Genomic DNA, 25,906 nt, shown 5'->3' on the forward strand with positions numbered 1-25,906 from the left:
AGGCCTGAAATATAAAACCTTTAATCTCTTCCACTGCCTGAAGCAACCACTCTGGTTGCTTCCTTTCCTTTGTTTTCCAGGCTTTTTCTTGCACCAGGAACTGATGGTGCCTGGAGTCATGGTCCTGGTCACAGTCTAAAGTCTTTCCTACTCCCTTTAAGCTATTAAATTTAAGGATATGCTCATGGGCACTGAGGAGGGCTTCAGTAGTTATGGACATGTAATTGAAACCAAGGGACAGCCAGGGCAGTAGTGCATGTCACAATGATTTCAGTCTTGTATCACGTTTCCAATAATAAAACACTAAGAAATCCCAGAATCCCAGAATGGTTTGGGTTGGAAGAGACCATAGAGCTCACCTAGTCCCACCCCATGCCATGGACAGGGACACCTTCCACTATTCCAGACTGCTCCAAGCTCGCTCCAAGCTCTCTCCCACCTGGCCTTGGACACTTCCAGGGATCCAGGGGCAGCATGAGTTTCTCTGGGCACCTTGTGACAGGGCCTCCCAACCCTCACAGGGAAGGATTCCTTCCCAATATCCCATCTGACCCTGCTCTTCTGGGACGAGCCGGCACCGCCACCCTCACCTGCGGCAGGTGCGGGCACAGACCCGGGCCGTGAAGGACAGGTACTGCTGGGGGGTGGCCGGGCCGGGCGGTGGGAGGACTCCAGCTGAGACCGGAGACCCCGAGGTGAGGGAGGGACCCCGAGGTGAGGGAGGGGCCCCGAGGGGCCCCCTAGTGAGGGCGGAAACCCTGAGATAAGTACAGCGACCCCGAAGCGGAGATCCCAGGTGAAGGAGGGACACCGAGGTTAGGGCAGGGGCCGCAGCGGGCCACGGGAGGCGGGACCAGGGCGGGCGCCGCCTCAATCCACAGCCGCTACTCCCGGGGCGGCAGCCATCCGCCGTTCCCATCCCCGGGGGCTCCATCCCCAGCCCCGGCCGGCAGCAGCAGCCCCGCGGCACGGCCGGGGCTCAGCCCTGTCCCTCAGGGCGGCGCTGCCCCAGCCCTGCCCGGTGGGGAAGGCGGAGCGGGGCCGCAGCCGCGCGCAGACAAAAGCGGCGGCGCTTCCTGCTCCGCGGCTGAGGGGAGCGGGCGGTGGGCGACGAGCTCCGCTCGCGGTCTTTGCTCCCCTCCGTCTGTTCCCGCTCTTCGCAGTTTATCCCAGCGCTCTCCCTGGTCCGTCCTGGTGTATCCCCGCGCTCTCCCCAGTTCTTCCCGGGTCTGTCCCCGTGCTCTCCCAGGTCCCTTCCGGAGCTATCCCCGTGCTCTCCGCGGTCCGTCCTGGTCTTTCCCCGCGGTCTGTCCCCGTTTCCCCGGCCCGACTGCCCCCAGTGCCTTTCCCGGCACTTTCCCGAGGGTGCCGGCGCGATGGCTGTCGGTGGGAGTCCCGGGGCGCTGGGCACGGTGCTGCTGCTGCTGCTCGCCCTGAGCGCCCGAGCCGTGCCCGAGCCCGAGGCGGTGCCCGAGGGAGCCTCCACCCTGGCCTTCGTCTTCGATGTAACCGGCTCCATGTACGACGACTTGGTGCAAGTTATCGAGGGCGCTTCCAAGATCCTGGAGACATCGCTGAAGAGACCCAAGCGGCCGCTGTACAACTTCGCGCTGGTGCCGTTCCACGACCCAGGTAGCCGTTCATCCCGGTGGGCCGAGCGGGACCCGGGCCGGGGCGGGCAGGAGCCGGGAAGGGCGGCAGGGAGCTCCCGAGGGCTGGTACAAGGTGGTTTCCTGCGCTTGCAGAGACCGGAGCCCAAGTATTCTTGTCCCGTCCTAGTCCCTGGCGCACGCGTTTCTCTGCAGAGGGCGAGTAACATTTTGTCACCACCACCTCCCTATCTCTCTATAAAGCTTTCCAAAGCCTTCAGGATATACTGGAGTGGGCTCTAAGTGCGCTTTGTGCACCACTGAGTAGCTTAAGGGATCAAATATTTCCCTTAATTGTTCTGATACGGGCTGAAGTAGCGTCAGTGAACTGCACGTGTAGTAGTAATGGTGCTACTGAGTTTTTTTCCAGTGCCCTTCTATGGGAGCGCAGTTAAGAACATGCATAATGCTGTTGCACTCCTTCTCCTGTCTTATTATCCCCTGTTTACATTCAGAAACTTGCAGTGAAATGATCCAGAAGCTTTACATGGTGTGTTTTTTTTTGTTTGGGGTTTTATTTCTTTCCCTCATCTTACCTTTTTCCCCCCCTTACGCTGTACATCGTGCATTCCTCTCTTTCAGCATCTGTTGTTTGTTCCCTTCCTATCCATTTTCTCTGGCTTTCTTTCTCTTTCCTTGTCAAATTCTTCTGTTGACTTGAAGAGGAAATAGGAACAGGATGCCCCAGGCTGGTGATGTGTGCTGTACTGTGCAGTATGTGCTCTCTTAAATAAAAACAAAAAAACACAACACTCTAGAAAGTGGGAAAAAGCCCTTGAAAATTACCTTTTGCCCTTAGTTCCCGTGGAATATCTCAGAATATGATATCCCCAGACTCAGTGCTTAAGAGTTCCATTTTTGCAGGGATGCCAGCAAAAAAACTGGACATCCTTTCTATTTCCCCCAGTCACAGATACTTCTGCTTACAAGACATGTGATTGTTATTGGTATAAATACCTTAAACCAAATGTTTAGAAAATTAGAGGGAATAGCTTGTGTAGGTTCTCCTTCTTTTCTTACAAAGAGTTCTTCATTGTGGTATCAGAGTGTTCTATCACAAAAGGGTCCTTACTGTTTCCACATTTGATGTCATTTTCTTTTTGTTTTCCCCCTGTTCCCACCCTTTATTATTATTATTTTATGAAACAAGCTTATATGGGACTTAAGAAGCATCATGCCACAGAAATAAACAACAAAGGAAAGATTTGGGTGAAGTGTAGAACCCGGAACTCTTTTATAGCCTGGAAAATCAAGTTAATAGATCTCTTTGGACCTCTTTTTCCATGGAACGGCCAGAAGATCAAGAAGATGGGTTGAGAGTGTTTTGGTTTGCTTTTCTTTCAATGATAGCACATCTTCACTTCAGTGATCAGAAAGGGATCATTCCAGGAGTTGATAGTTCTCTTTTTTAGAGTGATTGGGTAGCTATTCATCCACAAGGGCAAGAAGATCTTGTGTGGTGCACTTTTAGTTTGCAGGTTTGTGTGGTGGTCCTTTGTTCTTGTGCATCCTCAGCAGAAAGAAGTCTCAGCTTTCTTTCATGGGTAGTCTTGTGCTTAGTTTTCATAACAGACCACTTTCACATCCTCTGTTTCAGTAGCTCCTATTTTCTTTCTCATAGTGTATGTTTTCATTCAGTTTTTCTTCTGCGCATTTTCACCTTTTCAGTCCTTTTCTCTGTCCTTCTCACATTCTTGCTCCCACTGCTTCTACAGGTTCTTTGCTTGTGTTCCAGACTGACTCTTTTGATTATGCTTTGTTATACCACCTCTCCTTGCTCTCTACACACCTCACCAGCAGCAAATCCACTGCCACCCTCCCCTGCTTGAGTCACATTTTCCCACTCACTGACTCCTTGCTTCCTCACCTCCTCCCCCATTCCCTTTTTCTGCACAGGAGATCCCTTTCCTTGGCAAATGTTAGACTTCACATTCAGTGGAGCAACTGAAACTTAAACCTACAGAGGACTGACCTGTACAGCACAGAGCTGCTGGCAAACATGCCTCAGAGTATCCTGTTACACCTCTCTGTGTGGAAGTCCAACTTCCCTGAGAGGGCCTTACTTAGCGTGATGGATAACTTGTGATGGCAGGAACCTCTCTCAAAGTGGAGGATGGACAATTTTCAATTTAATTTTGTCCTAGTTTCTGAAAATTATTTATTTGGTCTTTCTCAGAATAGAAAGACACACCACAGGCCAGTGTCTTGAATTTTATGAATGTGCAAGGTCCAGATGACTGCTGGTCATCTGTACCGTACATCTGATGATGATCACACCAAGGCACTTGAAAAGAAAATTCAAGAAATGCTGTTGTGACCACATGAATCTCTCTTTTTTTTTTTTTTTTTTAAATCCATAGAGAAGTAACTTTACTCAAAACCTCATAAAAATATTGCTTGGCAAGTATTTCACAGCTTCCAGTTTGTTTAGCTAGTGTCATTCTTTCTGAAGGTTGATCAACTGAATTAATTAGCATGAAGCTATTTTTTTTTTCACAAGTTGTGTTGTTATTCACTCAATTCTTCTTCCAGAAAAAGAGCTTTATATGTAAAAATTAGTTGCCTCACAGGCAAATTTTCTGGATGTTTTGGTGGGGTGCTGTGGTCCCTGGGCAGGTGGGACTCTACCAGGGGTACAGATACAGTTGGGGCTCAAGTCCAAGGAGCTTCTCTTGCAGATACACTGTTGATAGGTAATTGCAGTTTAAATTGGGTGTGGATTTGGTTTCAAACTCTATTGTTTTCCTAGTCTGTGTTGCAGAGTGCACTTGACATCCCACAGGGTACAGCTGGATTGTAAATAATTTGGTATAAATGTAGTCTAACAGAATATGGGAGGATTTCTAAATAACTCAAAGTGCTGCATTATTAGTGCTGCATTGAGGCACTGGAGCTTGTCCAGGGAAGGGAATGAAGCTGGGGAAGGGGCTGAACACCAGGAGTGGCTGAGGGAGCTGGGAGAGGGGCTCAGCCTGGAGAAGAGGAGCCTCAGCAGGACCTTCTGGCTCTGAACAACTCTAACAGGAGGGGGCTGCCAGGGGGATCAGGGTCTGCTCCCAGGGAACAGGGACAGGATAAGGGGAAACGGCTTCAAGCTGTGCCAAGGCAGGGTCAGGTTGGACATTAGGGAAAATCTTTTCACAGAAAGGGCTGTAAAGCATTCACACAGGCTGCCCAGGGCAGTGGTAGAATCCCCATCCCTGGAGATGTTCAAAAACCAAGTGCGTGTGGCACTTGGGCACAAGGTTTAGTGGTGGTGGTGTTGGGTTGATGGTTGGACTTGATGTAAAAGGTTTTTTCCAACCTGAATGATTCTGTGATTCCGTGTCTGTGATGTGCCAATGCACTGGGGTGTGTGATGGTAGATTTCTATGTTTTCCCTACTGCAGTGGCATTTTGGTAAAATAGGAATACAAGTATATTATTAGTATCAAACCTGAGGCCTTTGGCACAGAATTATGGCCTACAGAAAAATTAGTCATGGGTTTCACATTCCTATACTGTGTACCATCTGGTAGGATGCAGAGAGCTCAACTTTGGAAAAACCTTTTGCTTTGGATTCTACTTGGTGAATAAGTATGAGAAGTGCTTTAACAGATTACAGGGATTTTTTTTATTTTGGACTTTCAATGCCTAAACGTGACCACAGAACTTTTGTAGATAGTGAAAAGGGCTGTTGACTAAGAAATCTCTTGCCAGACTTGTGTTCAATGGAAAAACTAGTGTGGGGGATGGAAAATTGTCCCAAATTTAAGAAGAGTTGGCACAGGAAAATTTTGAACTGCAGCTAAAGCTGAAGATCAGCAAATGCCTTTGTTGTTGCATCTTGTGGGTCCTGATGTCCTATTAACTCCCATTGTATCCTGTGGAAATGGGATTGGACTTGGAATGTCTTTAACATCTGTGGCCAGCTTTGCTATTTTTTCATTATGCCATTAAGGAATTTTGGAATGGAAAATAAGCCTGAGAGGACGAATTCATCCCTAGTATTTTTCTGTAAAGCTAATGGAATTATACCAGCCATAACTCAATCTGTGTGATTTAATCGAGCATTCCTTTAGTGTGAATGGCTATTCTATAGACCAAACTACAGTGATTAAGACAAAAATAAAGGGAATATATAACCTCTGGACTTCCTGGGCTAGAGGATGGTGTTTGCCTGTTCATACTCTGCATATCTACAGAACTCTGTGCATCTCCTTACCCTTTTCTTACAAATCAAATAGAAAATACTGTGTGAGAAAAGGGGAAACATTAATAATGCTTAGTTTAGATGGGAAAATAGCATTGAACTTAAGTCACATAGTGTGTAGGAGAACTAGGAATACTTTTTTTTTCTTGATCCCACTCCTCTCTTTTGAGAGAGTAAAGCTCTTTTCTATCTTAAGTGAAGTTATGCACATAGTTAAGCATGTAGTTATGTGTAACTGGAGTCTCCTTTTTTTAACAGACTGGCAGGTCTGTGTCTGTAACATGGTCAGGCTGCTGAGCCACATACTAGCTTGGATCAAGTTCAGGAGGTCATATGAAAAGCCTGGGAACTTTGGGTTTTGCAGGTTTGATAGTTTTTTTAAGAGGTTATAATGAAGAAGTAATGTTTTTTCCAGAGAGGAATTTTATGAAATTAAAATTAGTCTATTAATGGAGTTAAAGTTTTTCATACTTCCTGACAGAAAAAGTACTATGGCTATGCAGATGGATAATGAAGGGAGAGGGGAAGGCACTCCTGTGGCTTTGCTGTATCCACAGCTGGATGGTATCACAGATGATGTCACTGCCTCTTCCTCTCATATAAACTCTCCTGATAGCCCTTCTCCCATGTGCTGCCCTGCACTTTTGCATTCTTCTGTCACTTGAGGTCTTTGGCCTTGGGCTTTACTCTCAGATTTATGAGTGTCTAAACTTCTCAGGCAGAGGCTGGGTGTGTGTAAACCAGTTGGAGAAGATGAAGAATGGTCCTTCTGGTATAGCCTGAAGAAGAGGGGCATTGTCTTCAGCATTCTCTCTGCTTCCTTTGCAGGGTGAAAGAAGTGCTTCAATACTTATTAGTTTTAGTAAAGAACGGGAACGTGGCTGTGGGGAAACAATACTGCAGCAGTGGTTTTCAAAGCAGGGAGAGCAAGTTTAAAGGAAATGTGGTATTCTGTACTGGTATCTTGAGTTTGCCCACACCATGGAGGTGGTGCTTTTACAGGGGATGGGGGCAGCAGGAGAAAAGGTTGGTGTTACAGAATCTGTGGCAGTGTCCAAGGCAGGTTGGATGGGGCTTGGAGCAACCTGGGATAGTGGAAGGTGCCCCGGCCCATGGCAAGGGTAAGCCTGGATGGGCTTTAAGATTCCTTCCAACTGAAACCAGTCTGTGATTTTATGATTATAATGAAAAGGGAAACAGCTGAAAGAGAGAGAGAGGAATATGACCCTGTGTTCCTGTCCAGATTCCAGGGGCGTCCTTACCTTCCGTAGTAGGTAAAACTGCTTAAAACTGTTTGAAAGCTGTCTGTTATTTGAAATAGACAAGATATTGGGTTGCCCAGAAGAAATAAACTGCTTACCAGTGAAGTTTCTGTGGGAAAATATTTTGTGAAAGCTGGGTATTTATCAAAATATCATAACTTTTATAGGATCATGTATTGGTTTTGCATGACTTGGTTTTTGGAAGCAAGGGGGCCACAAAGATGGCTCCTGTTAAAAAGCTTCTGGAAGCTTCCACTGTGTCCAGAAGAGCCAATCTCTGATGGCTGTGAAGCTGGACATGCTGCTGGCCAAAACTGGGCCAATATGAGAGGCTGGTAACACCTCTGAAATGATGTATTTAATAAGAAAATCAAAACAAAGTCACAGATTTTTCTCTGAGTCAGAGAAGAGGAGGAGGTGAGAACATGTGAAGAAAAACAACATGGAGACACCAAGGTCAGTGGAGAAGGAGAGGGAGGAGGTGCTCCAGGTGCTGGAGCTGATTCCTCTGCAGGCTGTGGTGAGGCCATGGTGAAGCAGCTGTGCCCCTGCAACCCATGGGGATCCACAGGGATGCAGAGAACCACCCACAGCCCATGGAGATCCACGGGGGACGCAGAGATCCATCCACAGCCCCTGGGGATCCACGGGGGATGCAGAGATCCACCCACAGCCCATGGGGATCCATGGGGGATGCAGAGATCCACCCACAGCCCATGGAGGTCCGCAGGGATGCAGAGATCCACCCACAGCCCATGGAGGTCCACAGGGATGCAGAGATCCACCCACAGCCCATGGGGATCCACAGGGATGCAGAGATCCACCCACAGCCCATGGGGATCCACAGGGATGCAGAGATCCACCCCCATGTCATGGGTCTGCAGGGGGTGCGGAGATCCCTGCATCCTGCAGATGATCCTGCAGAGAACCTGCAGCCCCTGGGGTAGGCGCTCACACTGGAGTGGGTGGATGCCTGGAGGAGAATGTGATCCAGTGGGAGACCCGGTGGAGAGAGGACCCTGCTTCCAGGCTGGAGCAGCCTGCCCTTGGAGGGCTGCACCCTGTGGAAAGAGAGACTCAAGTTGCAGCAGTTTTGGGAGGGCTGTCTGCCCTGGGAGGGACTCACGTTGTGGCAGGTGTGCTATGGCTGCTGCCTTGAGAGTGCACCCATGCTGGAGAAGTTCACAGAGAACTGTCTCCTGTGGGAGGAACCCCACGGTCTCTCAGGGGAAGGACTCCACTCCCTGAGCAGGGGAAGAAAATCTCAAGTGATGAACTGACCAAAACCCACAGGCCCTGTCTCCCTGTGCTGTCGGTGGGAAGGAGGGAGGGGCAGGGGCATAAAAGGTGTTTTAAGGGCTTATTTGACTTCTCATTATCCTCCTCTGATTCTGCTAGTAATAAATTTCACTTTGCAACCTTAAGTTAAGCCTGTTTTGCCCTTGGACTGTTTTCTCCTGGTCCTTAACTCATGAAGCCTTTGTTAACTTTTTTTCCTTTCCTCTGCTCAGCTGTAGCAGGGGAGGATGAGCAAGTGACTCTTTTGGGTCATTGGGCCAGTGTCAAACCATGACAGATAGAGAAGAATTGCCTCAGTTCTCTTTGGAAAGAGTAAGGTCAGAGGCAAAAAAAATTATGCTCTCCACTTAATTCAAGTAATTGTCTTATGAGAATTGAGTGGCTTGTCTTATTTGAGAGTTGAGTGGCTTTTATATTGCTACCAAAATCAAAAGTGGGAAAAAAATTGCTAATTTAGGAAGTCTCATCTCCCTCTTCTTCTGATGGGTCACACACAATACCAGGTTAAAGCTGTCATAGCTGATCTGTCAGAGCAGCGCTTTTTGGTGGCCTCAAATTTGTGAACGTATCATCTAACAACTCAAGGATGTGTAAGGATTTGGATTTTTTTGGAAGCTTGTTTATTTTGGATTTAGATACACACTAACAGCAATAATGAATGCACATCCAAATTCTGAGTTTTTTCCTTGGTGTTTTAGGAGGTGCAGTGCAAAGTTACAGCTGTTCAGTGCTGTCTTGGTATGTCTGAGTGCAAATGATAAGCAGACCTGGGCATAGTAACTGGGAATTCTGCTCTTTTGTGCTAAAACTGATGAAGTATTGCTATTAATATTTCACTGGGAAATACTGCTTGCCTAATGCTCAAAAACTGCGCTGTGTTGTTACCACTAACAAGTGTTATTGTTGCTGTCACCAGGTGAGTGGCTGTCATCAACACAGTTGTAATGAACAGCTCTGGGCTGATAAGGATGAAATCTAAAACACTTGCAGACATTTTCCATCTCTGAGGCATCTGGGATAACTGTACTGACTATGTGGGAAAGAGTGTTTGAAACCTTATTGTCACCCGTAATGGAGACGTTGTGATATCTATAAAATGAATTCCCTGTGATTGCATGGATGTTTTCTTGTTCCTCTAGAGGGATTTATCTGGGGGTCCCTCTAAAAGTATCTGCTTATATAGATTATAAGACAGTAAGTATTGCCAGTGCCAGAAGCTCCAAAATCTGTGAGTCAGCCAAAATGTTGTGACATGATCCAAAAGCCTGTTAGAGCATTACTTACAACTTATTTTTCTGCTGTCTTAACTCTGCATGTCTAGCCCAGAAGGTATGCACAAGGGTGAATTTCCCCTCTGATTCTTGAATCCTTCTGTCAAGGGAAAGGATCATTCTCCCTGTTTTTATTTGAAGATGCAGTAGAGATTCTTTCTTTGGGAAAAAAATTACAATGCCTCAAACACATAATTCTTTTCTGCTTTGAATTACAATTTATTTTTCATGCTACATTTGAAATTGTTGCCTACAAAACTTGGAAGCTGCTTGTTCTATTTTGCTTTGCTCTCCTCAGCTCCAAGTGGTTTTAATCCCAAGGAAAGCTCTGCAGCTCATTTACAATGTATTCCAGTGCTGTTCTGTCCCTATAATTACGACTGATGCTGTTTATCAGGTGAGCCTTGCTGTTTGTTAGCAGTGTAGAGGATACTTCACCTGTTGTGTCCTACAAAGAACTCAGAGTGCCCTTGTTAACTCAACTTTTAGGTACGTGACAATTCACAGAGAGGTCTTTTCCCAGTTTCCACTTTTAAACAAAGAAACTTCCTCATTCACCTTCCTCTCTTCTTTCCCTCACTCTGAATTTGCCTCCCAGGAGTTGCAGCAGTTTGTGTTTCATACAATCACATGGAGAAGCCCAGTTAATCCTATTCATGGCAGTAATTGTTTAAGACAAGGGTACACTGGCTATGGGTCTTGATGGGAGCTCTGTGGTATGGAAAGAAAAGAGCAATTTCTGCTGCTGCATGCATCTCCTGGGTTGGTTTAAATGCACACAAATCAGATTCCTACTGCTGTAAAAAAAGCAGATATTTGGTGCAGATCCTCAAGTACTTTTAAGCTATGATAAGCTGTCCCTCCCCGAGACTGATATAGTGTCTCGTTTTCATCTGGAGAAAACAACTGTTTTCTGAGAATGCATGGTAATGAAATGAATAAAGAGCCATGAATATTGTATACATCTTTATCTCACTTTAACTGAGGAAACAGTGTTCATTGTAAAGAGAATTGTCACAGAAATATGGAAAGAAAATTGACAAGGAGGCCAATCAGAGTATTTGCGTCTTGAAATACCAAGCTTGCTCTTTTCAAGTGCCAATCCTAGAGGAAAGCTAGGAAAAAACATGTCTGTGACGGGGAATTAGAATCACAGAATTGTTAAGAGAGGTTAGTTGTTGGGAGGTTGGATGAGACTACGAAGATATTTGAGTCCAACCACTAATCCAGTGGTGCCATGTTCACCACTAAAGAATGTCCCCAAGTGCCATATTGACACGTCTTTTGAATGCCTGCTGGGATGGTGACTTCTCCATTGCCCTGGGCAGACTGTTCCAGTGCCTGACCACTTGTTTGGTGAAGAAATTTTTCCCAATATCCAATCTTAACCTCCCCAGGAGCAACTTGAGGCTTTTTCCTCTCATCCTGTCCCTTGTGCCCTGGGTGCAGAGCCTGACTTCCCCCAGCTGCACCCTCCTGTCAGGGATTTTTGCAGAACTAGAAGGTTCTCCCTTAAGCCTCCTTTTCTCCAGGCTGAGCCCCTTCCCCAGCCCTGTTCCCTTCTCTGACCATGAATTAGTAGTGAATGCCTTTACTGAAGAGAATGAAATTGAGTTCTCAGGGGAGAATAAAGAAAAAGAATCACCCAAGATCTGAACACTGGTGAAACTGACACTCTGATCCTTAATCCTTGCTCTGTGTGCTGCACTGCCATCCAGCAGTACTGACTTGATTAGGATCAGGCATGAGGCCATGCTCAGGTGCCTTTGAAAGCTTAGTGCTGTGTGGTGCAGAGGTGTGCTGTGTGTTACCAGCAGAGGGTGAGCAGTACCTGTCCTGCAGAGGTGGCATGGAGTGATGGGATTCCCTGTGACAAAGTTGTGTTTGAGCTTTTCTTAACCAATGGGGAGCAAAAGGAGTTTGTATTGGATTGGTGGTTTTTCCAATGCATCGTGTAATGTTCATTCTGCATCCTTCTGGACCAACTTGTTAGAAACCTTAGATCTGTTTCCGCTGTACTGTGAAAATAGGGAACAGTCATGATCCAAAGACTACCAGAGCTCCAGGAGCTATTGGACAATGCTCTCAGGCACAGGATGGGATCATCTCAGGATGGGATTGTTGGGGTGACTTGTGTGGGGCCAGGGATTGGACTGGATGACCCTTGTGGATCCCTACCAACTCAGGATACTTTGTGATTCTGTGACTTGAGGCCTCTGTCATCCTTTTTGACTTGTGCTTTATCCTTTGTGTGTGTATCAGAGGCTGCTTGGAATTCATATTTGGAATTTAGTGAGTGTGGATTCCACTCACTAAAAGATCTGGATAAACCAGATTAAGGACAATGGAAAAGGAGCAGATATTTCATTTAGTTAATGTATTTTGAATGTGGCCTAAAGCCTGTCAGGAAGAACCCTTTAGAGAGCCCTCAGATGCCAGTTGGTATGTATTTTCCAGTCAATGATTTGATTGTTGGCATATGCTGTGGCTTTGGTTTTGAAGGAGATACATGCATCAGAGGAAATACTAAGAACATCTGTTTTTCAGTTTGCAAATGGCAAAGCAGTTTCTCGGTTGAAAGAGAGTGATGGTGTTACTTGATCAGCTCACCATGCCTTGGTAATCAGCAGTTTTGTTAGAAGGAATAGGATGGATTTAATGAAATACGCTCTGGGCTGGCTGCTTTTGTGCTTCATTACTCCAGCCAGGGAGAATATTTTACCCCTCACATTGTTGAACATAATGTACTTTTTGTAACTATTGCTGGTGTTTAGGATTTCCTGTTTGAGGTATGCTGCTCTGAGATCAGATTTATGAGATCTTTTAGTGATGTTGGTAGTGAATTCATGCTGTGCAGTTGTTGGGTGAACTCTGGGTCCAAGATTTGCATTTTGCAAAGGTATAGTTTGCAGTATTGCCTTTTTTTAGGGAGATCAGAATGGTTTAGGTCAGGCATATCCCATTATTATATGTGGTTAAGCTGCTTTTGTTGCCTTTTGAGGAACATGTGCAATGTACTCTTTTGTAACTGGTTTGCTGGAGGAGAAAAGCACAATGACTTTGTGTTCCTGAAGCACTTAGATGGGGTCATGCTATGTCAAGATATATGAAGCCATGACACTGAAGACAGGATTAATCCCATTTCACTTCAGGAACTTAACTGAAGACTCTCAGCTGATAGGCTGGTGACCCAAAGGCACTTTCTGTAAATCACAAAATGAAACTGGCACCTTAAGGAGCAATTAATCCCCTGTGAATTTTTAAATACTGTTTGGAGATCTCATTTGCTTTCACTGGCTGTAGGGGAAATAATGGTTAGTTCAGTCAAAACCCAGAATTTAGAAAGTATGAAGTTAATTGAGAGGCTTTCTGCTTTCTCAAATTTTGCACTGGGCTGACTGTCCACATAACAGTTGCTGAGGTTTGTTTCACACCTAGGTTTCCATCCTACCACATGGGTACCAAGGGCTCTCGGGGGGAAATAGGTTATTCCCACATGGTGATCCCAGCAGCTGAAAAAGGTCCCTGGTGGGGCAGCCCCACCCTGAGGGCTTCTGTGAGCTTGCTTTATTGAAGTCCTTGGTGCATTTCCGATCATAGGGCTACTCAGAAGCTCATGCACCTCCTTTGCCCTCTCCATAGATTATTGGTGGGGTTTGAACCTTGGGTGTTCAGAGACCCCTTCTGTGTTAGCTGAACACTGGCAGCTCTGAGGCTGATGGTGCCGTGGGACAGTCCCCAAGTGGGGGCTGGGATGTGCCTTCTGCTGTGTACTGCAAATGTAAACAGGCTGTGTGTGTTCATGCAGCACTGTTAACTTACTGTTCTGTGTGCCTATGCTCTTCCATCTTGATTTGCTTTGGTGCCCTTGATACTCCTCTCTGTGCACTTTCCCAAGTTGCAGCCCATCTCCAAAAGCATCTCAGCCACAGATTTCAGTCTGCAAGGCATTACTGGTAAGATATATGCGTTTTTGCAAATGACATATTCCCAGACAGCAAGCCAGCATGCAGCCAACATCTCAAACAAGCAGAGATAACTGAAAGGGTTGAATTTATTCTTAGTGATGTATGCCTCTTAGCAGACTCATCCATTCTTGCTGGAATGGTGGCTTCCTTACCATTTGCTTTTGGGAATAGACCAGTAAGTGTGTGATATAGGTACAGTGAATGATTATACAGCTTTAAAAGCCAATCTCATGTAGCCTGATTCATAATGGAGCCAAGTATCAGCTTCGTAGGATAAATTACAACCAGCAGAGCTTGCTCTGCAATGGGAGGTAACCAAAGCAGAACAGGACCCTAGTTCTTAGCCTGGAAAAATGCTGCTGAAGTGGAGTGAGTGGGGGTGGGTTTGCAGCATGGAATGAAAATGAAGGAATGTCTTATGTTGCTGTAGTCCCTGCTAAATGTCTGGGCTGTTTGCTCAGGATAGCAGCTCTGAGCTGTGACTGTAGGTTACTGCTGGACTTCTGCCAGCTTGTTTAAATTAGATTCTTAGCCTGGGGGCTGGGGTGGTCAGCAGGAAGCCATTGTAATTTTCATGCCTTGGACACCAGTGTATTTTCATGAGCTGAAGTGAAGTGTCTCTGGGGATGCTGAATATCTCTGAAACATTTCCTGAGTTTTCTTAAGCTCTGCAATGGTATGTCCGAGTCTGTTTTCCAAAGGATGGAGCTTTTTGTTTAGTTAGTGAGGTCTTAGTTCACTTGAGTAGTATGCTTTTGCTGTTGGAAATTAGTGAGGAACAGAAGAAGAGGAGGAAATCTGGAAAATGGTGGGCTCTATCTTAGGACAGCTAGGAGTACTGTAATCTTTTATGCTCCCGTATTAATTTGTGTTTCTGTTTACTAAAATCTTCATGAGATTGCGACTTCAAGCTAATATGTCAGAGCCAGGTTTTCAGGCTGCAAACAGGGGAAATGTTTGGGCAAGCACACGTTTTTAGGTAAAAGAGCAATAGCTGGAACACCCAGGCAGAGAACCTGTGATTCTGCCCATCTTTGGGCAGATCCTTTCCCATTTTCTGTTACTTACACAATACATTAGTGGTGTGATTTTTAATTAGAGACCTTTAGCATCCCTGTGCACACTAATTGCTGTCATGTACCAGAGTCTGAGCACCAGTAGCACATCAAGAACCCAGGGTGTGGCACAGGCCAATCCAAGTCCCTGGTGATGCCCGGGTACTTTGTTGAAATAAGACACGTGTACACTGCCTGGGTTAATATTTTGGCTGCTCTCCTACAGCATTTGGAGAACATAACAAAGTGCTTAGGCAGTGGTGCTTGGCCAGGATTGTTTACTCCTGATTTAACAACATACTACTTAAACCCCTATGTCTTAGGACATTTCAGATGTCTGTGTGGTTGGCTTTGTTTTGTTGAGGGTTTGTTTTGGGTTTTTTTTGGTGGTGGGTTTTTTTGTTTGGTGTTTTTTTTGGTGTCTTGGGGCTTTTGTTTGTTTTGGTTTGGTCATGTCTTTCCCTTTATAAATTTTACATAAGCTGAATCAAATCACAGGGAATTCATGTGACCTACCCCTGAGTCACAGCTCTCAGTGTTAACCACAAATCCACAAATCACTTTTTTCTCCCTGAAATGTTTATTCCTTCTTTTCATTTCTTTCCTAGTCTGTCTGACTCCTCATCTTTTTATCATCTTTGTATTCAGCCCATCCCTTCCTCAAAATTTCCATTGACCCTTTTCTCTCAGAGGTTTAGTGTCTCTTCTCAGCACTCCCCTCCATATCTCAAGATTTCTTGGCAGTCAGGAGTATCTTTTGCATATACACACTGGATCCTGGTGGTGAAATGTGCTGGTGCTACAATATATTCTTGCTCTGAAAGAGGTGCGGTGTTACCCACAGAAGGGTTTGTGGGAGAACACAGAATCATGGAATGGGTTGTGTTAGAAGGGGCTTCAGAGACCATCTAGTTCCAGCACCCTGCTGTGAGCAGGGACACCCTGCACTAGTTCAGGTTGCTCAAAGCAATTCCTTGTTCTGTCACTCCAAGCTCTTGTCCCAGGTCCCTTTCCAGCTCTCCTGGAGCCCCTTTAGGCACTGGGAAGGGCTTTAAGGTCATCCTGGAGCCTTTTCAGGGGAAATTCTCTCTGGTGAACACCCCCAGCTCTCCCATGCTGGATCTAGAGCAGCGGGGCTTCAGCCCTACGAACATCTCCATGGCCTTCTCTGGACTTATTCCAGCAGGTCCATGTCTTTCCTGTGCTGAGTGTGGAGTCTCACCAGAGCAGAGTCGAGGACAGAATCCCCTCTCTTCACCTGCCAGGTGATGTTTGCCTCAGCCTGAATGAGGCTGCTAGCTAGGACACATCTCATTGCCCCTTCACTTGTTGGCCATGGGAGTGAGTACTTTTGTAGAGTTTGTTCTGGGTCAAAACTGGACCAACTGACCCTGATATTTTGTTTTCTGAAATTGTTCTGAATCTGTTGAGTTACACTTTCCTAAAGTTGTAACTGTAGTGGACAAAATAATTATTGTTCTGCACGGCTTCCTGCTTCTTTAAGGTCATGGCTTTTTCTGACCCCAGACACGAGTGCTGCTTGGCAATCCCAGATTCATTCCCAAACAATCCAGGTTAGCAGAGGCTGAAGAAACTCTTCAGTTTGGGAGCTTGATTAGAGTGCATGAGCCACCCTGGGGCTGAGCAGAGGAGGTGATGGCTTGTGTTGTGGTGGTTCTGGCCAGCAGGACTAGCAGTGGGCTCAGCTGGAAGATCTGCAGTGAGCAGGGAAGTACCATCACTAGTGCTAGTGAACTAGAAGGACTGAGTTACACAGGATCTGTGTATGAGGGAGAATCTGGGAAATCTCTGTGAATACTGACAATGGGGAGAAAAAATGTGGCTGCTTTGTGTGTCAAGCTTCGTTCTCAATATTCCTGCTGTTGCTTATGCTTAGGATGTGAAAAGATCATGTCATTGCTGTAAAACGTTGGCCCTTTCTCCATCTTCCAAAATTGATTTGAATGGTATTCTGTTACCCAAATGAGCTGTGGTATAGGGAGATGAAAATAATGACTGTTGGCTAAATGCCATTTTGAAGAATTGGCAATTTTACCACATTGAGCAAATCTTTTAATGCCTTGGTGGTTTGGCACAGCCACTGATATGATGTGTACCCGTGGCTGGGACTTTATTTAGAGGGAAGGCACAGAAACACTTTAGAGAAAAGGCACAGAAATACTCCCCAGTGTAGAAGTGTATGATTATGGTATGCATATGGAGCTGCAGCTTAGCAAATGGTGAAAGTCTGTATTCCTTTCTGGAAAAGACACAAGGGAGGGAACTGAAGAGATGCTGTTGCATTCCTGCTTCATGGGGATGAGTTTTGGTTGATCTCAAACTGTCCTTTTTACAAAACAAATAAGAAAAGTCTTGAATAAATGAAGCGTGTTTTGTATTAACTCATTAATTTGCATAAATCTTGCTTAGAGGTAGATTTGAAGTACATAACACTTTTCACTCTGTAGAGAATTTTGGCTGTGGGTATTTTTGGGGTAACTCAAGCCCATCTCACCTTGAGTTGTAGCTATGTAGCATTAAACACTTGCTTAGTTACTTGCAATGAAATGTCCCATTGTGTAGATATAAAAGCCTTTTTTCCCAGTTTGATATTCTGTCTCTGACCGGGTTTTGATCTCAGTTAACGTGGAGTAAATCCAGAGTAATTCCATTACAGTCAGTGATGCTAGCTTGGATTTACACCAGTACGACTGAGCTCAGAGTCTGGCTTTGGTTGTCTGCCATCTTATTTTGCTAAATATTACATCTTTCCCAAACATGCTTTCTCATCTTGTTTTTAGACCTTGCTGGCTCCTCCTACTTTACCAAATTCCAAGAGTAACATAGGTGAAGTTTACTTGATGAAAGATTGTTTAAGCAGGGTCTGGTTTTTATTAGCTCAGCTGTTTTTCATTTTTCAGCCCTTTTTGAAGTCTGATTGTGCTCAGGCTGGAATCTGGATCCATCCTGCTTTTCCTACTTGACTCAATTTTGTCCATTAGAAGTGTGGTATTTTAAATTACAGGGTGCTCCCCGACGTTATTGTTCAGTAAGAATTATGTGCCTCAGTGATGTTTTAAAGCATTTGGAGTTTTTTAACTCCAAAGATCAGGAAGAAGTATCTTAAGGCATTACTGCTAATCAGCAACATAATGTGTTTGGAAAGTCTCAGTAAATGTGAGATATACCTTTAAAGAATGAAATGAATTAAGCTTTTCCTGGTTTTGTTGATATTTCCTTTGTAGACATGTACACTCAACTTTCTTACAAAGTATTTTAATTTATCATGTGTGAGAGACATCTGGAATTTCATCTAGGCTATTCTGTTAGTTAAACAGGGTTTATTATTCAGGTTTGCAGTTTGGACAGTTTTATCTGTGTTTATGTAGTTTAGCTGGACACTGGGGTCTTGGGCCTCGTAATCATTCCTGAAATTAATCTGTAATGTTTGTCTTAACATTTTTACAGTTGGGCTTATGCTGGTACAGTATTGCTACATTCATGTGATGATAAATAATCCTGCCCAGGATATCCAGCCCCAGCGATAAAGAAGGGATAGGAGATGAGAAATGTCGCCTCCTTTAGTTTGGAGACCTCAGGCACAAACTCTGTAGTTAACCAAAACACTTTGGAATGTTTATATATATATATTCTGTTGATTTTGATACCCGTTTCACATATCCTTAAAGTGAGGTCTGAAGATCTGCCTCTGGAAGCAAAGGAGATGTTTGGCAGAACTTGTGATTTAAACCTGAGCCATCCTGCCTTAATCACTTGGATGCCATTTTGTAGTGCAGACACCTGGACAAGATCTTCAAGAGAGGCTGGATGACTATCCATGAATATCTCCTGAATATCTCCTGAATGCTGTGAAATGACAGTCTTCACTGTAACCATTCCAGTGGGCAGTTGGTACAAAAAAATGGTGCCTTGAGCCTGCCCAACAGGCTGTTGTTTAAAGAATTACAGATGCCCTCACAATCTTTGTTCCTTGGCCTTCACTTCATGTTCATCAAAAATTGCCTTGACTCTCAATATACGCAGGAATTCCATTTTGGTTTGTGAATGTCTTTAAGACACTGGAGGGGGAGCCAGAGAGAGTTTGCAGCTGGAGCACTGAGCAGCACAGCAGGGCAAAGACAGGACCAGTTTCTAAGGGTAGGACTGAAGACAGGCTGGGAGAGCTGGGAGTGTTCACCTGGAGAAGAGAGGTTTCTGGGGAGACCTGAAAACCCTTTCCAGTGCCTAAAGGGCTCCAAGAGAGCTGGAGAGGGACTTGGGACAAGGGTCCTGGAGGGATGAGGGGGAATGGCTTCCCACTGCCAGGGGACAGGGTTACATGGGCTACTGGGGAGAAGTTATTCCCTTTGAGGGCGGGGAGGTCCTAGCACAGGGTGCCCAGAGCTGCTGTGGCTGCCCCAGATCCCTGGAAGTGTCCAAGGCCAGATTGGAGGGACTTGGAACAACCTAGTGGAAGCTGTCCACGCCCATGGCAGGGTGGAATGAGATGAGCTTCAAGGTCACTTCCAAACTCAAACCAATCCATGATTTCATGCCATGCAGTGGTGGCATCCTCAGTGACCATACTTGCTGCAGCAGCTCAGGAATTAGCACTCGCCCTTCACTCACGTTGACTCATGAGGGCAGTGGTGACCTGACCACTTCAAATATCTGAGCTGTCAGATCGTATTTGAAAGGACCTGCCAGTTCAGAGAGTGGGTTTTCTTCCAGACATGGTGCAGATCCTGAGAAAATATGCTTTAGATTGACCTACACAAATGGTGCAAGTCAGGTGGTAACACTGATTTTTGGAGCTTGATGGCTTTATGGTCACAGATCCAAATTCCCCAGAGAAGAAATCTTTGTGCTCTGTGTTGTATAAACAAGCTGAACAATTTAGTGAAAACAATCATCATGGTAAATGCTTCTGTTTCTACACTGTAATCATTCTTTTAGGATAAGTTTGGTAATTATTTAGCGATTGATTATTTAATTGTGAGAGTTCCATGCTTTTCCAGTAGTCAGCTGAGTTCATTCCAGTCTGCTTGGGCTAGGCCAGATAGAGGCTGACACTGGGAAATAGAAGGTTCAAGACAAATCAGTTAGTCTAAATAAATTTCTGTCTAAACATAAATAGTGGCATTATTTCAAACAAATTTTACATGATGAGTGAATGGAAAACAAAATTTTGCCTAGTGTATTCCTGTTAAGCTGATGAGAGCAAAAAAGTTAATGTTCTCATCCTCTTTTCCTCCTCCCTCCCTGTTCACATCTGCTTTTTGAGTTAGTTTGGAGCATGCTTGCATTTTTACACTGTTAAAGCTCTGTGGAATTTTATAATCCACAGATAATATTTAATGCTTTCCTCTCTTCCACAGCTTCCTAAAAACTACTGAGCATTGAAACCTGCATCAAGAGCAGAAATATTCTGATGCCTTTTTTTTTTCTTCTTCCAAAGCCATGAAACAGCTTTCTTCTAGCTACTGAGCTCCCATAGTGCTGAGGCATGGCAGCGCTCCTGTGGGCTGTGCCGTGTCTGTGGGTCAGTGCAGGGGCACACAGGACCCGTGTGGGGAGGTGATAGAGATCTGCATGACTGGGATTCTGCTGCTGGGCAGACAAGGCTGGGCAAAGCTGCCTGGATTAGCAGCTCCCCAGTTAAGCTCTCGTGGATCCTGCTGTAATGAACTGCCTGGAGTTCTTGCTTGTGCAGAGGAGTTGGCAAAAGGCAGTGTGGTTGTAAGGGAGCTGCTGGTGCACAGGGAGCAAATGCCATTTGTGGGGCTCATCAGTAGCATCTGAGCAGGGCTGCAGTCCAAGTGGCAGGCCAGGCCCCATGACACACATGTACCTGTGCTGTTTTTGTCAACTGGGCACCCTAGTCTAGTGGAAGGTGTCTCTGCTCATGGCAGGGGGTTGGAACAAGGTGATCTTTAAGGCCCTTTCCAAACCAAAGCATTCCATGGTGTTCACTGGTGGCATCCTCATTACGGTGCTTGGCTGCCAGCTGCAGCAACTCAAATTTGCCCTTGAAATTAGTTTTCTGGAAACATTTCCAGAGGCTTAACTTTGAGTTTGCCCTGAGCCAGACCCATAGGGAGTAAAGACATAGCACTGTAGTACTGCTTATGGTCAGCAAAGGCTCTTTCCCTGCCTGCTCACAGGGTGGAATGGGGTAACAGCTACAGCTGAAATCCTGGTTGGTTTCTTGCTGTGGAGTCCAAAGTGCTGATGGTCTCTTCAGCTCATAGAGTCCCAGAACAGTTTGTGTTGGAAGGGACCTTAAAGCCCATCTCATTTCACCCCCTGCCATGGGCAGGGACACCTTCCACTAGCCCAGGTATCTCCAAGCCTCGTCCAGCCTGGCCTTGGATGCTTCCCGGAATGGGTCAGTCACAGGCTCTCAGGGCAAGTCCTTCAGCTTTCTGTGGCAGCTCATCTGGTTTGAAAACTTCTCATACCCTTGAGGGTTTAGGTTGACTCTGAAGGATGCTGAAGAAGGGACCTGATGAGCTTTTAGGATTCTGAGTCCTGCACGGATCCAGGTCATACTGAGACAGTGACGTGCTCTGAGTTCTTGGCTGAGCTGTTGGTGATGAACCCCCAGAGCTGCTGTTTCACAGCTTGAGAAGCAGCCTGAAATTCTTCCTGAACAAGTGCATGGCTCTTCCAGCTTTGGACTTCTTTCTGGTCTTTTCTCAATTGACATTTAAAGCTATGTTGTTATATAAGACAGGAGAAGACAGCCTCAAGTTGCTCCAGGGGAGCTTTAAATTGATATTAAGAAAATTTCTTCCCTCAAAGGGTTGACAAGCATTGGAACAGTCTGTCCAGGGAAGTGGAGGGATCACCATCCTTGGAGGGATTTAAAAACTGTATGGATGTGTCACTTGTGGATGTGGTTAGTGGTGGCCTTGGCAGTGCTGGGGCTGTGGTTTGACTCAATGATCTAAGAGGGCTTTTCCATCCTAAATTATTCCATGATTCTCTATTATAAGGTGTTTTGCTATCTCATTGAGATGTCAGTTTTATATGACAAATGACTGTGGACAGAAATGATGCTTAGACATGGCCTGACAGATTGTTTATGTACCACAGAGTTTACATACATCAGTGAATGTGCAGTTTCTCTTTCCAAAGTGACAACTAAACATGTGTGTCTTGCAGCCAGACCCTCAGCAGCACTGAGTGGGAGACTTCTGTGGAACAGGATTCATTTACCAAATAGTCATTCTCAGGGGCTGTGTGACTACTGTGGGGAGAAGTTCTGGTTTTCGGTTCTCCTGGCTTATTAAAACCATGAAGTGAGTGCAGTGCTGCAGAGCAGGGGGAGAAGAGCCTCTGTGTTGTGTAGGTGGCTCCCAGCAGCCCAGCTCCAGGGGTTGCAGCCTGTCTCAGGTAGGAGAGCTGCCAGCTCCCTGTGTGCACTGCTGGGCCAGACTCAGAGCTGGCAAGAACCAGAGGCAAGGCATTCTCACTGCTGTGGCCCATGGAAAGCAAGGAGACACATGAGACCACTGTCACCACTGAGCTATTCTGGCAGTGTGGAAACACTGCTCAGCCTGGCCTGACTCCTTTCCCCTTCCACTGGGTTGTGGTGAACATTCCAGTTTCTCAGCCTTGGTTCTCTAGACTTCTGCAAGAAGTTTATCCCTTACTTGAATGGTTTCTGCTTAAAAATGTTTTTCTTGGTGCAGTTTTGCAAATGACACAATTACAAATGATACAGGCAAAAGTGAAGGGATGGGAAAGAGCTGCTTCCAGCTGACTCACCAGTTACCAAAGTAAACAATGCTCTAATGAAGCTTTTGAGAGGGTCATCTGGCCATGAAAAACTTTCTATATCTTTCTTTTTAAATTGGCATTTCAATCCAAACCATGTATTTTTAAAAACAGAACTATAATATTTCAGTATCTTCTTTTTCCTGGGTTGGCTCTGTCAGATAAACTATTTTGCAATCTTATTTTCTGCTTCTTTTTCTCACTGCCTTCTTGTACAATAGAGTCCTGCAACAGCCCAGGTTAGAAGGGACCTTGAAAAAAATCATCTGATTCAACTTCTCAAACAGAGCCTCACCAGGAGCAAGAAATGTGTCTGATAGGTAGAAACAGAAAATGAATTATTTAGAGTCTTCACTGTTTAAATTAGTAATAGATTTTTAAAAGGTCAAAAAGTTTACGTTAACCTGGAACACCAGTAATAGCCCTTTGAACATCCTTCAGTGGGTATTTTAACTTCAGCTAATTGATACCTCTTTATTCACAGTGGTATTTGAAGCATCACTGGACCCTTGTTAGAGCCCTAGGGATAATAGTCCTAACTGGATATTGTCAGAGTGAATAATTGCTGTACACAGACAGTGTTATCTGCTGTAATATTCCATGTTCTGTCAGCTGCACATGGATTAGTTCTGTGAAGTGGAGACTTAGCTGAAATGATGCAGAGATTTGAATTTACAGTTGTAATGCCTGAAAGGACAAGGCTGGGGTTTCTAATGGTTTTACACTGGTAACCCTTTAGTAATTCACTTTATAATGGAATACTTGGACAGGAGCTAGGGTCTGTTTAACTGAAATCAATAAAAACTCTGCCAGGTACTTGGAAAGAAGGCAGATGCATTTTTAATAGTAAAAAAGAATATTTTAGGTACAGAGTAACCTCATGCAGAATATTTGAATGTCACAGTCGGCTCACTCTGACTCCAAGTCCGGCCTGGCCAGGTGAACTTGGGATGGGATCAATGGAGTTGCCCAAAATACTTTAATGATGGTAGAATAACAGACCCCAGAAGCCACATGTTCTGGGGGCAAGCTCCAAAGACCAAGGGGCGTGGCGAACTTAACAGTATGTGGGGATACCTGAGGGCAGGGGTCCAATCGCAAATGCAGACCAGGGACATGACCTTATATGTGACAGATCCTGAACCAACTGAGAGCCAGAACCAGAAACATGGTCTATTATGGAATGATCCCAGCAGCATCCTAATATTCATCCTTTCAGTATCCTTCCTGCCAGGTCTCAGGTTTATGCCTTCTGTACAAGTCATCTGAGCTAAGCCAATATCCATCCCAGACGGTTCAGTTCCCATGTCTGAATTTTGTACTGAGTGTGACACTTCTTTCTCCCAGCAGCTGGCCTCAGATTACTTGATTTTTGTTATATTTGGAAATTGCATTCTCAGAGGATGGCAGCTGGATATATCCTAGAGCCTTTTATAGTATCAAAATGATGATGTTCATGCACATGTATGTATATGTGTGCAGGCACACACAGGTAATCTCTTAGAACCTTGGTTTTATTCTCCTAGAATTTTTAAAAGGAAACTTTTTTCTTTCTTCCTTGTGTTCTATTGAGAGACAGGTAGCTTTGTATGAAAACTGAGGAAGCTCAATTTAGTAGTGTTTGAATTATGCAAGTGTAGGCAGGTCTGTGTTTAGTGTCTATCTTTTCCCTTTATTTAGGACTAATTGAGTAATTATGTGGTTTGCTGATACTTTGCTGAGCAAAATTTAATTAATGTTTCGAGGATTGTGTCTGGCATCTGAAGGAATTCTAGCTCAGTCTTTACTTTTTTGTATTTCTTTTAGGGAAAAAAGCCTAAAATTTACCACACTGTGTTTGCGCTTCATATCCAACAGTGGTGTTTTGTCCCAGGCTGTAACTCCCTCCAGCCAAAGAAACCTCCAGAGACTCATTTAAATCTAATATACCATATTGCATCTATGGCCAGGTGCAGAGCCACCAAGGGGGTCATGGGGGTGGAGCACCTCTCCTGTGGGTGAAGGCTGAGAGCATTGGGATTGGTCAGCCTGGAGATGAGAAGCTTTGCTGTGACCTTATTGTGGTCTTGCAGTACCTGAGGGGAGCCTACAGGAAAGATGAAGAGATGTTTTACAAGGGATGGAGGGGTGGCTTCCCTTTGCCAGAGGGAAGCACTGATTAAATGTTAGGAAGGAATTGTTCCCCATGAATGTAGGAAAGCCCTGGCACAAGGGTACCCAGAGAAGCTGTGGCTGCCCCTTTGCTGGAAGTGTCCAAGGCCAGGTTGGACAGGGCTTGGAGCAACCTTGGATAGTGGAAGTGTCCCTGCCCAAGGGATGGAACTAGATGAACCTTAAGATCCCTTCCTACCTAAGCTTATGATTCTATAATGATTTAAAATAAAATGATCATGTGAAAGCAAATGCACAACATAAGCTTGTTAAAGAGCACGATAAGGTTAATATGGGAACATACTCTGAGAAGTCCTTGTGTTCCCATGGTCTCTTGGCAGTTTTAAGCACTGATGGATTAGTGCCGTGGTCTCCATAAAGCTTGTTAGGAGAGGAGCTTCTTGAAGAAAAACTGGCTTTTGCTTTATTAATAACTGGGTGGTAATTACTCCCATCAAGTACCATTCCTGCCTTGGGACTTCAATGTGTGCTATATAATGGGGATGTAGAATGTGTCCCCTCATCCAAGACTGAGCAGGACTGGGTTATCCTGCTCCTAGGATGCTCAGGTTGCTGATGGTAACTTTATTTGCTTAAAGGGTCTACTTTTGTGTAGCTGTGGGTTCTGAGTGCATTAGTAGTTCCATATCCTTTGGGAAAGCAATGCAGCTGCACTTTCAGCAGGAAAGAGTCAGTTGCTTTTCAGTTTGCTGATGTCTCAATATCAAAAAGCTGACTTGGCTTCAGTAAGGTAGCTCTCTCCAGGGATTTTCCAAATCTCTTTGAAGGAATTAATCTGGGAATATAATCTTCCAAGCAGAAGAAGCTTTTAATTAGCCATTGTAATTGAATCAATTTATCCTTCAAATAAAAGAAGCTGTGAATTTTTTTTCCAGTCAGCCACTGGACCCCTCTTACGGTGAGGTATGTTTGGGGACACGGTGGGAGCCTGAGTTCAATGAGGAAGAAGAAGGAGCTTTATGGATGAGGCTGTGGTACCCTGCAGTGCCAGGAGGCTCCCGATGGTGGAGCTCAGATATTCCAAGCTGGCAGTGGTATGGACAGCAGCTCAAAGTCAATCATGCTAGATGTCACAGTAAATAAGTTAATTTTGTAATGCAATATTAAGTATAAAATGTGAATTAAAAACTGTGTTTTAAATCTTTCTTGATTTGACTTAAGCATGGTAAGCTAATTAATGAGAAGGCAGCACTGTGAAATGGGTAGTTGCATTCATTCCTGCCTGATTCCTCAGTGCACGTTCTTTATCCAGTGCC

The 25,906-nt window shown here is 45.0% G+C and overlaps 1 protein-coding gene across 1 annotated transcript in view; it reads left to right on the plus strand.

Moving 5' to 3' along the window:
- The first annotated feature begins 697 nt into the window (after positions 1–697).
- The window catches only part of HMCN1 (hemicentin 1), a 173,309-nt gene continuing 148,100 nt past the window's right edge, over positions 698–25,906 (plus strand). Inside the window, exon 1 of the mRNA XM_058842962.1 lies at positions 698–1,632. Within this exon, the coding sequence (XP_058698945.1) occupies positions 1,377–1,632 (256 nt within the window). The 5' untranslated portion in view covers positions 698–1,376. The remainder of the gene's footprint in view (positions 1,633–25,906) is intronic.

This window comes from Poecile atricapillus, chromosome 7 (assembly GCF_030490865.1).
Source record: "Poecile atricapillus isolate bPoeAtr1 chromosome 7, bPoeAtr1.hap1, whole genome shotgun sequence".
NCBI classification, from domain to species: domain Eukaryota; kingdom Metazoa; phylum Chordata; class Aves; order Passeriformes; family Paridae; genus Poecile; species Poecile atricapillus.